General features: G+C 43.3%; 1 protein-coding gene across 1 annotated transcript in view; it reads right to left on the bottom strand.

Annotated features, from left to right (window-relative positions):
• Positions 1–13,364, bottom strand: part of LOC124711579 (DNA-directed RNA polymerase III subunit RPC2) — a 196,715-nt gene that overhangs the window by 171,393 nt on the left and 11,958 nt on the right. Inside the window, exon 2 of the mRNA XM_047241725.1 lies at positions 6,106–6,260. Coding sequence (XP_047097681.1) covers positions 6,106–6,260 — 155 coding nt within the window. The remainder of the gene's footprint in view (positions 1–6,105; positions 6,261–13,364) is intronic.

Here is a 13,364-nt window from a genome sequence, read left to right as displayed (position 1 = left end):
AAGGTTAGTTATGAAACCTTATCGTCTGAAATTGGTTCAAGCACTGTCTGCAGCTGATAAGATTAAAAGAATTGATTTCTGTGATTTTATCCTTGCTCAAATGGAAACAGATGAATCTTTCGTTTCAAAGATTGTGTTTAGTGATGAAGCAACTTTCCGCACTAACGGGAAAGTCAACCGTCACAATGTCTGTATATGGGGCACTGAGAATCCGCGGGAAACAACTCAGTATGAACGTGACTCGCCTAAGGTGAACGTTTTCTGTGCCATTTCAGCCAATAAAGTTTTTGGTCCCTTTTTCTTCGAAGGTGCTACTGTAACTGGACTACAGTATCTGAAGATGTTAGAGAATTGGCTGTTCCCTCAGCTCAAACAAGAAGCACAACAATTCATATTTCAGCAGGATGGAGCGCCACCACATTGCCACTTATCTGTCCGTAACTACCTGAACGTCAACTACCCGAGGCGATGGATCGGCCGCCAGGCAGCCCGTGACAGAGCACTTCATCACTGGCCTCCAAGAAGCCCTGATCTTACCCCCTGCGATTTTTTCTTATGGGGGTATGTTAAGGATATGGTGTTTCAGCCACCTCTCCCAGCCACCACTGATGATTTGAAACGAGAAATAACAGCAGCCTGATATGCTACAGAGAGTGTGGAACGAGTTGGAGTATCGGGTTGATATTGCTCGTGTGTCTGGAGGGGGCCATATTGAACATCTCTGAATTTGTTTTTGAGTGAAAAAAAACCTTTTTAAATACTCTTTGTAATTATGTATAACAGAAGGTTATATTATGTTTCTTTCATTAAATACACATTTTTAAAGTTGTGGTATTCTTTTTGAATCACCCTGTATATAAATGACCCAGTAGATAGTGTCGGAAATTCCATGCGGCTTTTCGTGGATGACGCTGTATTTGCAGCATCAGAAAATTGCAGCGAAATGCAGGAAGATCTGCAGTGGATAGGCACTTGGTGCAGGGAGTGGCAACTGACCCTTAACATAGACAAATGTAATGTATTGTGAATACATAGAAAGAAGGATCCTTTACTGTATGATTATATGATAGTGGAACAAACACTGGTAGCAGATACTTTTGTAAAATATCTGGAAGTATGGGTAGGAACGATTTGAAGTGGAATGATCATATAAAATTAACTGTTGGTGTAGTCCATCAACAAAGGAGGTGGCTTACAAAACACTTGCTCACCAGTGTGGGATCTGTAACAGGTCAGGTTGACAGAGGAGATAGAAAAGATCCAAAGAAGAGCAGCGCATTTCGTCACAGGGTTACTTGGTAAGCGTGATAGTGTTACAGAGATGTATAGCAAACACAAGTGGCAGACTCTTCAAGAGAGGCGCTCCGCATCGCGGTGTAGCTTGGTGTCCAGGTTTCAAGAGGGGGCCTTTCTGGATGAGGTATCGAATATATTGCTTCCGCCTACTTATAGTTCCTGAGGAGATCATGAATTTAAAATTAGAGAAATTCGAGCCCGCACGGAGGCTTTCCGGCTGTCGTTCTTTCCACGAACCATGCGCGAGTGGAACAGGAAAGGGAGGTAATGACAGTGGCATGTAAAGTGCCCTCCGCTACACACCACTGGGTGGCTTGCGGAGTATAAATGTAGATGTAGATTGTGATGTTTCTTCTTTAGCGTAGACTCTGTACAGCTCAAAGATAAATAAATTCACCAATGCTTCACAAGATCCAATTGTATTTTGAAGTGTTTATAACATCCAAAATGTGGAACTACTGCAACATGGTTTGGTGGCATCGGCATTCTCAGTGGCAAGTTGGAAGATGCTGGTGTAGAACTAAGTACATGTAACATCCTTAGTACCCTCATCAACTCATTGTACACCCATCAAAAAAAGTTTTGCATCGGCTCAGTTCTGAAAGTTCCAGAACCTGTACAGAAAATTTGAATAGAGATCAACATAAACTTCTTTTCCGCCCTTTTTATTGCTCATGACAACCACACATTGCATGTTGTACCGCCATACAGCGAGACCTTCAGAGGTGGTGGTCCAGATTGCTGTACACACACCACTACCTCTAATACCCAGTAGCACGCCCTCTTCCATTGATGCATGCCTGTATTCGTTGTGGCATACTACCCACAAATTCATCAAGGCACTGTCGGTCCAGATTGTCCCACTCCTCAATGGCAATTCGGCATAGATCCCTCAGAGTGGTTGGTGGGTCACGTCGCCCGTTAACAGCCCTATCCAATCTGTCCCAGGCATGTTCATGTCTGGAGAACATGCTGGCCACTCTAGTCAAGCACTGTCATTATCCTGAAGGAAGTCATTCACAAGGCGTGCATGATGGGGGCGTGAATTGTCGTCCATGAAGGCAAATGCCTCGCCAATATGCTGCTGATATGGTTGCACTATCGGTCAGAGGATGCCATTCACGTATTGTACAGCCATTATGGCACCTTCCATGGTCACCAGCAGCATACACTGGCACCACTTAATGCCACCCCAAAACAGCAGGGAACCTCCACCTTGCTGTACTCGCTAGACAGTGTGTCCAAGGCGTTCAGCCTAACCGGATTGCCTCCAAACACATCTCCGATGATTGTCTGGTTGAAGGCATATGAGACACTCATTGGTGAAGAGAATGTGATGCCAATCCTGAGCAGTCCATTCGGCATGTTTCTGGGCTCATCTGTACCGCACTGCATAGTGCCATGGTTGCAAAGATGGATCTCGCCATGGATGTCAGGAGTGGAGTTGCACATCAAGCAGCCCATTGTGCACAGTTTGAGTCGTAACACGACGTCCTGTGGCTGCACAAAAAGCATAATTCAACATGGTGGCATTGCTGTCAGGATTCCTCCAAGCAGTAATCCATAAGTAGCGGTCATCACCTCCACTAGTAGCCCTTGGGCGGCCTGAGTGAGGCACGTCATTGACAAGTCTTGTCTCTCTGTGTCTCTTCCATGTCCAAACAACATCGCTTTGGTTCACTCCGAGACACCTGGACACTTCCCTTGTTGATGTTGAGAGCCCTTCATGGGACAAAGTAACAATGCAGACGTGATCGAACTGGGGTATTGACCATCTAGGCATGGTTGAACTACAGAGCTGTGTACCTCCTTCCTGGTGGAATGACCCCCTCCATCTAATAGGCACTTCTCATGCATGCAGGGCAGGTTTAGTGATATCTCTGAACAATCAAAAGGACTGTCTGTGATACAATATCAACATCTATATTCAGGAGTTCTGGGAACCAGGTTGATGCAAAATTTTTTTCATGTTTGTGTGATACAAGTCCTGTTGCTGTGAAAAATGGCTTTGGTCTATTGGTGGAGATTATAGTGAGACTCTCACATATCTCAATATCAAAAGATTTTTCAAGGTAGCAAAACCCTATTTAGGTCATCATACAATGTCTGAAGTGGCTTTTGAACAGTAAAATTAACAAATGCTTCAATTTCAAAAACACATTCCTTGCTATTGATAGCCTACATTTGATGTCCTCCCTACTCTGGTCACTATCAGTTATTTTGGTGCCCATATAATAAAGATCAACTACTAATTTTAGTGATTAATTTCCTAACCTAACCTAATTTCCTGACTATAGTTTTTAACTTCTCTAACCTCTTTCCAATACAATACCCCTTCGTTTTAACTACGCTTCCAAGTCCTTCGCATTCCCTAATAGCATTACAAGGTCACTGGCAAACCTGAAACTTTCAGTTTCTCTCTCCTGAACTTTAATTCCCTTTCCAAATTTCTCCTTAGCTTTCTTCACAGATCCCTCAATGAACAAATTGAATAACCACATCACTTCCTTCTCAGTAGCTGCTTTCCTTTTAATATACTTCAACTTTTACAACTACAGTCTGGTTTCTGTACAACCTGTAGATGACCCCTCGCTCCCTGAATTTGACCCGTGCTACAATCAGAATTTCAAACATTGTAGTCCAGTCAATAAGTCAAGAGCTTCCTCTACATACAAAAATGTTGTAAATACAGGTTTGCCTTTCGTCAATCTCTCTTCTAAGATAAGTCGTAGGGTGAGTATTGCTTTGATGTCATTACAGAAATATTCCATTAGTTTTAAATGCCTGTTGACATTAGTGCAATAAAGATAGACTAAAATTCTATACAAAATATGTAACATTTTTATTCCATTAAATAATTTTCCTAGTTTAAGACTTACTAGTTTTCATTTAAACATTCATAAATCTTTGTACATTGTACAACTTAAAAACATTTTCATTTGTTATGTCTTACATGAGCATGTATGGAGAATGCGTAACAAAAAATGATGACTTACCTACACAAACAACTTTTTTCATTTTCAGTGTGTCTTAATATTATTCAAACTAAAGTTAGATGTACAAATATGCAAACAGATTAAACTGAAGTCAGAGAACGACTACCAGAAACAACTTCGGATGCTCCTCACCAAAAAAATTACATGTCGAGTTGCACAGACATACAACAAAGAGACTATTACACATTGAACTTTTGGCCAAAGCCTCTTCCAGAAAAGAAAGAAGAAAACACACACACACACACACACACACACACACACACACACACACACACACGAGGTGTACTTGCTTTCTTTGTGTGTGTGTGTGTGTGTGTGTGTGTGTGTGTGTGTGTGTGTGTGTGTTTGTTCCTTTCTAAAGAAGGCGAATTTCCATTGTTCAACTTTATATGCAGTTGTTTCCCCAAGAGAGACAAGTAGATGGGAAAATGAATAGGTATTTTAAGGAAGGAACGTTGCTCTAAATCTAATCACAAGAGTTTTGGCATATTCATTCTTGTTAAATAGAAGGAGAGGACCACAACCAACAGGAATACAATAATTTTTAACACTACTGCTAGCTGTAATTTCATTATTAATTTATTGGTGTGATAATCATGTTGTACTCTACGTCAGTACTGCTATGCACACAGTCACCTGTAGCAAAACTCAATACTGTACAAATAGTGAAATGTGAAAATAGAATCGAGTACTTTTATACAATGGAGGCATATTACAGAACTAATATTGTATATACTTGCAAAGCTAAAACAATCAAAAGCAATATATCACTGCATGATCTCATTAACTACGTACTTTATTAAGATATATATTGGTTTCCATTTTTTTAGCTTTGCAACTAAGTACATGATTGATTCTGTATGGGATCTTCATTGTATATAAAAACTCAATTCTATTTTCATGTTACATTGTCTGTACAGTGATTGAGTTTTACTACAGGTGGCCGTGTGCATAGCACTACTGACAGACTACAACACGATGATTACATCCCAATATATGTTTTATTACAATATTGTAGAATATAGTTATTTTGGTCATATATAGTTTTTAAACAACAGAATAACTATGTATTACATATTTTAATTCTAGGTGCAATTTTGCTTTTGATGTCATGCTGTTGCTAATGTAGCTATTTTCAAATTACTTTTAGGGTTTGATGATGAGAAAGTGTATCGACAAACCCCACTCCCAATAAAATGATAATGAAATTGTAATAACCACAAGCGGGACATAGTGTAGAAAATAAAACTGTTACTTCAGATTCCTGTAGATTTATTAAGCAACATTCCTCATTTTTCTTCTTCATCATCATCACCACCACCACCACCACCACCACCACCACCACCATCATATGTTGTTACCTATGGTACATGAACACGATACTGTGCATCAAAGAACTGAAAATACATGGTAAATATTTTGCTTTCTGAGAAAAAGAGAATACTTTCATAAAAGATAATGCATCTTGGCTTAGTAAACAGTACTGGGACTACAATTAGTAATACTGAACAGCTATTTACATGATAGTATCTTATGTCCTTTTCCTCCTAATGTACATATATACCTGTACAGAATAATAATTTTCATATTCATCAGTTTACATAGATTAGCATTAATCATAATTTGTTGCTAGTACACTTTGTAGAAATAGCCTGCTGAGGCTGCTTCTGTTTATTAATGAATAACTTTACTCATTCCACATTTCTATAGGCTCTCCTTCATGGTGGGATTCAAAGAACACAATGTGTGACTGAATGAACAGATATGTTAAATCAACAATGACATGGACATTTATAAAAAAATATTTACTCACTTTACATAAAACAAGGGGTCCGCATCACTCAATACTTTCTCATTTGCTTCAACAATCTTTTTTATCCCCACATTGATGAAGTAATTAAATGAGTCTATGTGCTCCTTCACAAGTCCTTTGACTTGTAGAAATGCTGGTACTAGTTTCCATTTTTCCTGTGGGAAGGAATACATATTATTGCAATAACAGAAAGTGGTGCGTTCGATACCAGTACAATTTAATGTAAAAAAAGTACATACTGCAATGACAGAAAGTCATGTATTGGATATAAACTGTGATTGAGAGGATATATCACTATTCACTCAAAAGAAAATGTGCTGTATGTTGGATAAAAACAGAAATGACTGCATAAGCTTGAGTCTACAGTATTCTTTGAAGCAAGATGACTGAGTACAACAACAGTCAGAAGGTAAGAAGATTAGGAGAGAAGAACACAAGAGTCTCCAATATGGGCAGGATGGCACTACCTGTCTATATATCCTATGGTCCTAAAAGTCATGCAATTCTCCTATTCCTGGTCTCCTTCTTGTCTCTGTCTCATAGATTCCTGCCACTACTTCCATATGTCCCTCTTTTTCTCCTATCCTTGTTCCCTGTCTCCTATTGTCAGTTTCAGACCTTTTCATTTTTCTCTGCCTTCACCTTTTTATTTCAAATTACAGCTTATTTCATTCATTTATTAATCTTCCTTATGTAGCTCCTTCACACCTTTGGTTCCTTATCTCTCCCCTCCCCACTATTCTTTTATAGTTCCTTGTATCTTCTTATTTTTTTTAGCTTTATTTGTGTGAAACTGTTGTGACAATCATTTGCCTCCAGCATATGTTTTCCTTTCCTTCAAGTCTTGCATCCCTTTTTATCCCAATTTAATACAGTTTTCCTCTATCCTTCCTTTATCACTCTTCCCATACTGTTATTATCCAACACTGCTTAGAATATTATTCACACCAGCCAGGCTGCAACAAGTTTTAAAAGCCTCTTTCTGTGAAGAAAATGAGTTTCACTGCCTAAGCTATGTTTATGTAAGTATCAACTTACGAGGAGGTGCGGGAAAAAAATCTTACTTTACTCACCAACAGAAATTTAGTTCAAAGCAATACTTTTGGAAATCGCAGTCATTTAGCAACATTTCTAATAACATCCAACATTGCCATTGGCTGCTAGATCACTACATGACATTTTTATGCAGCTATGTGAAGTTAGGAAAAATCGGATCACAGGCCCATGAGTAGTTTACCATGGCAAATAAGGTGAAATGTGTTTTTGACAAATGTGATAATTAAATGAGGCAATAAAAAAGCAGCAGGTGATGTTCGACAGGAGAGAGAACTTGCAAAATTTACAAGAAGTAACGCTGTGAAGATGGGGCGTGAGTCATGCTTGATTAGCTCAGATGGTAGAGCACTTGCCTTCGAAAGGCAAAGGTCCCAAGTTCGAGTCTCGGTACGGCACACAGTTTTAATCTACCAGGAAGTTTCATATCAGCACACACTCCGTTGCAGAGTGAAAATCTCATCATGGTCAAATTATGTTGTATGGTTGTAACAACATTTACTGGCACACGGGATAAATGACAAAAATCGAAGCCTTTAAGCAACAGTCGGTCCACAGGTGTATTGTTTAACAATTGAATCCAGAGCAGCCCCCTTGAGACCTCTCATTTACTCACATTAAAGGCTGCCTTTCTGAGTAGTTTGCCACACAAATACACGTCACCTCCACCCGTCGACTTTCTTTTCCTGTCAAAAGACTACAGGTCAGACTTATCAGGAATGGATTACGACACTCCAGGGTCTCTCCTGCGACTGTAAATTCTGGTGCGCCAACGTTGCCTACAAGCAGTCATATGCCTCTTTGTTGATTCGCGATATGGTGGTGTTTCATGCACCAGATGAGGGTCTTTGGGCTGATATTTTGAAGTTACAGGACCCGTTCTTCAACACCTGTCTGCCGATCATTCGTGCGTTTGAACAGTCTCACCGACTACAACCACTGCATCTTGATCCAGCTGTTTTCATGGCTCACCAGTTGACTAGTGCCGAGAAGGAGCCTAGTCAATCCATTGGTCCACTCCTTGACAGGAAGTCTTTCACCCAGCTTCCATCCTGCCTGGACTGTTTCCGGACTTACCAACAGTCGGAGTACCCCCACTAGCGAGCAAGATGTACTGCTTGCACCCGAGCGGGCCATCTCACCATGGTGTCTCAAGCTTTGCAGAAACATCGTGTAGATGCAATGCTTCCTGCGGACGCACAGGCTCATCAAGAATCGTCACTTCAGGACCTGAAAGCCTCGCATTCCATGGACGGCCAAGTATTCTCCATCATTTCCCAGTCGGGTGCCCGTTTTCTCCTTACCTTGGAGGTTGCGCATATTCCGTTGGTCCTCCAAATTGACATGGCATCACCCGCTGCTATTGTGGATGGTGCCACATACCAATGTTTGGGTTTTCCGGCTTTATCCCCATACACTAGTGCCTTGCATAGTTTCAAATGGTTCAAATGGCTCTAAGCACTATGGGACTTAACATCTGAGGTCATCGTCCCCTAGACTTAGAACTACGTAAACCTAGCTAACCTAAGGACGTCACACACATCCGTGCCCGAGGCAAGATTCGAACCTGCGACTGTAACAGCAGTGTGGTTCCGGACTGAAGCGCCTAGAACCGCTCAACCACAGAGGTCCGCTGCACAGTTTCAGTGATTACTCTATATCAGTTGATGGTGTTTTTTCCACGCAAATCTCTTACAATGGTCATTCCTTCACCGTTCAGTTTTTGGTGGTCAGATCCCCCAGTGCTACTAACCTTCTGGGTGTGGACTTTTTAGTTGTCTGGGTTTATCAGAGCAGGATATGGTACAGGCAGTGTCGATTCCCTCACTGGATACCCTCTTCGCCCCATTGCTCAGAAAATACGAAACGTTGTTCTCATCCTCCACAACAGGGGTGAAGGGTTTCACAGCGCATTTCAGCTTCTTCCCTCTGCTGTTCCTCGTTTTTTAAGGCTCTGCCTGGTCCCCTTTGCTCTCCAAGACAGGCTCCAGGTGGAACTTCGCCACTTACAAGACAAAAGCATCCTTTCACCCATCGCGCACAGTCGCTGTGTGACATCTATCATGATAGTCGAGAAGCCGATTGGTGCTTAGCGCATCTGTGGCGATTTTAAGGTCACAGCCAATTCTCAGTCCATCATCGATGCCTATCCAGTCCCATCGATGGATGACATACTCACACATCTTATAGGCTTGACCATTTCTGTCTAAATTGATCTGCACGATGCTTATTGCAGCTGCCATTGGATGAGGAATCACAGCAGATCCTAGTCATCAATACCCCATGTGGCCTTTACTGGTACAACTGCCTCCTGTTTGGCATTGCAAGTGCCACCACCATTTTCCAACGTTATTTGGAATGCTTCACAAGCCAGGTGCCCAGGGCAGCCAATTATCTGGACAATGTCACCATCAGTGGCTTGTCCATGGTGGACATCATGGACAAGCTGGATCAGCTGTTTGAGGTTTTTCTGAGGCTAGCTTGCATTGCCAGGAAGAAAAGTGTGCCTTTTTTGCATGAGAGGTCAGCTATCTCGGGTTGACGATTGATGCCCGCGGCCTACATGCATCTAAGGAGTATGTCGAAGTGATTCAAAACCTGCATCCTCCCACCAATGTGAAGCAACTGCAATCCGTCCTCAATCAAATCAACTATTATCGCCACTGAGATTTCGACGCCCCTGAGCGGGTTATTGCACAAGAATACGCGTTGAGTTTGGGACACGACATGTGAGCAGGCTTTCACACGTCTCTAGTCAGCTCTCTCCCACCCTCCTTGTTTGACTGCTAACGATACTTCCTTGCCTCTCATTGTCAACACCGTTGCCTCGGACTATGGCCTAGGTGCGGTCCTCTCGCAAGAGATCAACAGTGTTGAGAGGCTGCTGCCTTTCGCACCCAAACCAAATATAGTCGAACTGTAAAGGAAGTTTTGGCACTGGTTTTCCCCCTGACAAAATTCTAAGATTTCACGTATGGTCATCATTTCACACTGCAGACCGATCACAAACTTCTGGTTTCTTTGTTTCACCCAGATGCTGCAGTGCCCACCCGGACGGTGCGCTGCCTCCAGTGCTGGGCGCTCTTCCTGGCAATGTTTGACTTTGATATTGTCTACCACACCTCTCAACGGCATGCCAATGCCAGATTTTCTGTGCCAGCTGCTTGCCAGAGCGGACCATGAGTTTGACGCCTCCCCCTTGGTTTGTTTCCATGTGGAACTGGATGTGGATGCAGCTCTGGATGTGCTTCCGTTGGAAGCCAATGCGGTCCCGGCGGGCCACCGCTCAGGATCGGAAACTGCAAGCTCTCTGCCGCCAATTCGCTGCGGGTTGGCCGACCAGCCGTCGTAGAGTCCACGATGCAGAGCTCCAGCATTTTTGGGATCATCAGCACAGCCTCTTTTTCCACAGTGGCATCATCCTTTTGCATAGTGATTCCCATGTTCCCCCAGGTGGCCATACCACAGGGGTTACGCCGCCGTGTCCTCAACCTACTCCACACAGGCCGTGGGGGCATCGTCCTCACCAAACAGTTGACCCCCAACACCTTTATGGGTGCGGGTTGGACAAAGACATTGCCTCCCTTGTGTCACCCTGCATCACGTGCCAAACGCATGAGGCAGTACCCCTGTGCCAATATTTTTCATGGCCATATGCAGCTGCTCCATGTGAACGTCTCCTTTTGGATTTCGCAGGGCCGTTTCCTGGTTCCCAGTGGCTCATACTGATCGACTCCAGGTTGGGATACCCTTATGTCTCCTGCATGATGAACACCACTTCTGCTGAGACTATCAAAATTCTCCAGTGCCTCTTTGCTGTCTTTGCTGTCGAGGGTCTCCCCAAAACGATTGTTATGGATAATGGTCCACAGTTTACATTGACCAAGTTTAAGGAATTCTGTACTGCCAAAGGAACTTCCCTCGTCTGTACTGCCCCGTTTCACCCTGTGTCAAACGGCTGGGCAGACTATTTTGTGTGGACATTTATGACCCAGCTGCTGAGATATCACCCGCTGGAGGAGCTTGTGCTACTTTTTTGGCTACATACTGTGCCACCCCCCCCCCCCCCGTCCCTGCCGGTAAAAGCCCAATGGAGATACTTCACAGTCAACCGTTCCGCCCTCCAATATCTGTCCTGGTTCCCAAGGCTTCTCACCCTCCTCCCCACATGCCACTGCACTCCTTTTGTATCAGGCAGGAGGCCTGGGCAAGGACCACCTCTCATCCACAGGCGCGCAGCGCACCTGTGGTCACCACCTATCTCTGCAGCCAGGCGACGGCATCTCTCTGGTGGGCCGGCGGTTCCACTGCCCGCTGGCACCTCAACCAGCTCTGTCCCTGTCTGGTGGACGCCGCCACCCTGGGGGAGCTGCCAGTGCCTACCACCAACCGCCCTGTGGCAGAATCTCCGCTTCAGCCTCTGCCTCAGCCACTGTCTACACCGCCATCTGCCCGTGCTGCGTCGCCACCACCTGCCCCTGCCGGCCATAAACCCATGGATGTCGACCAGGACACCCCTACTTCTATGGCTGTTTGTGGTGCTGTGCATTTTTCTCCCGGGGGGAGAAATGTCCTAGCAGCCCCTTATTTAGAGGGACCGCACAACTGAGATGCAAGATGGGTTGCCGACCCCATTTCAGAAGTGTGGAGAGAAACACCACCAGTGGTCAGAAACAGTAACAGACTTACCAAATAAACATGGAACTACTTCGCCAAACAACATGTGACAGTGTTCCACCAGTTGGAACTCATATGACTCGTATAGCACTCCGCCGACCTGGCTTTATAAGCACACCTAGACCATCAGACTGGCATCATTTACCAACCACTAGGAACACCTCCAGCCAGTACTTACACTGGCCCTAGCATTTTATCGGGTCAACAGAAGCGTCCGATCCCACGCGTCTGCTTTGACCCATGACGTAAGGGTGTTGTCGTGTGTGACGTCATGACGGCGCGGAGTTTGGTTTGAGTGTGGCTGTCTCCAGTTCTGTTTTATCTTATTTTATTTACTTTTATGATCTGTTCGTTCTATCTCGTGGGATTTTTTTTTAAATTTAAAAACACTTATTACTTATTTTAATTATCTGTTTCCTCCAATTTCTGTTTTAGTTTATTATATTTATCTTTCTGATCTGTTCGTTCTATCCCGTGAGATTTTTTTTTAAAAAAGACAAAAAAACACTAATCAGCAACTGAAGCATCTTTATCTTCTATAGGTTGCAGGGGTTACGACCCCTGGGGAGGTGGGTGGGTATTCATGCATGGCTGTCTTCACTTACACGTTGTAGCTGTATGTGTGGATGGATATGTGCGTGTGTGCGAGTGTATACCTGTCCTTTTTTCCCCCTAAGGTAAGTCTTTCCGCTCCCGGGATTGGAATGACTCCTTACCCTCTCCTTTAAAACCCACTTCCTTTCGTCTTCCCCTCTCCTTCCCTCTTTCCTGATGAGGCAACAATTTGTTGCGAAAGCTTGAATTTTGTGTGTATGTTTGTGTTTGTTTGTGGTCTATCGACCTGCCAGCGTTTTTGTTCGGTAAGTCACCTCATCTTTGTATTTATATATAATTTTTCCCACGTGGAATGTTTCCTTCCATTATATTGATATCATTTGTTTATATTTAGTTTGCCCCCACCCAAAACACCCCATTTCCCGCGCTTGTCCCGTTAGTGTCATTAGGCTTCTTGTGGAAAGTGTGTGTGTTTGTTTTTGTTTCCGCCATATTTGTGACATCATGGGTCAAAGCAGACGGGCGGGATCGGACGCTTCCGTATTTCCATTTTATCCACTCGCCGTAGCATTGTAGTAGCATGTTATATTTTGTAGAGTAGATTTTCGTCATTATTTTCTTCCATTGTCTTATTTCTTTACCTGGTTTGCCACCACAAGAGTTGTGGGTTTTTTTCTGTTTGTTCTTGCGTTTAACACTTAGTGTATGCCAAGTAGGCATTTTTCTTTGCTTATAATAAAGTGTGTTCAAAGTGACTGTTAGTTCTTTCCTGCCGACCACAGGACACAACAATTACAGTGTACATAAGAGATAACTGCATACAAATTATAAGTCCAACAGCAAAAATTTTAATGAAAAACAAAGCAATTTTGTGACTATAGACTTTCTAGGGTAGAGTGCTGGTGAAACGTTCTTGGGTCCCCAGCCAGGCTGCAATATTTGAATACCATGATGATATAATAAAACGACAAATA

Source organism: Schistocerca piceifrons, chromosome 8 (assembly GCF_021461385.2).
Source record: "Schistocerca piceifrons isolate TAMUIC-IGC-003096 chromosome 8, iqSchPice1.1, whole genome shotgun sequence".
Lineage (NCBI taxonomy): Eukaryota > Metazoa > Arthropoda > Insecta > Orthoptera > Acrididae > Schistocerca > Schistocerca piceifrons.
The sequence above is the reverse complement of the archived record's forward strand: the minus strand, read 5'-3'. Positions and strand labels throughout refer to the sequence as shown.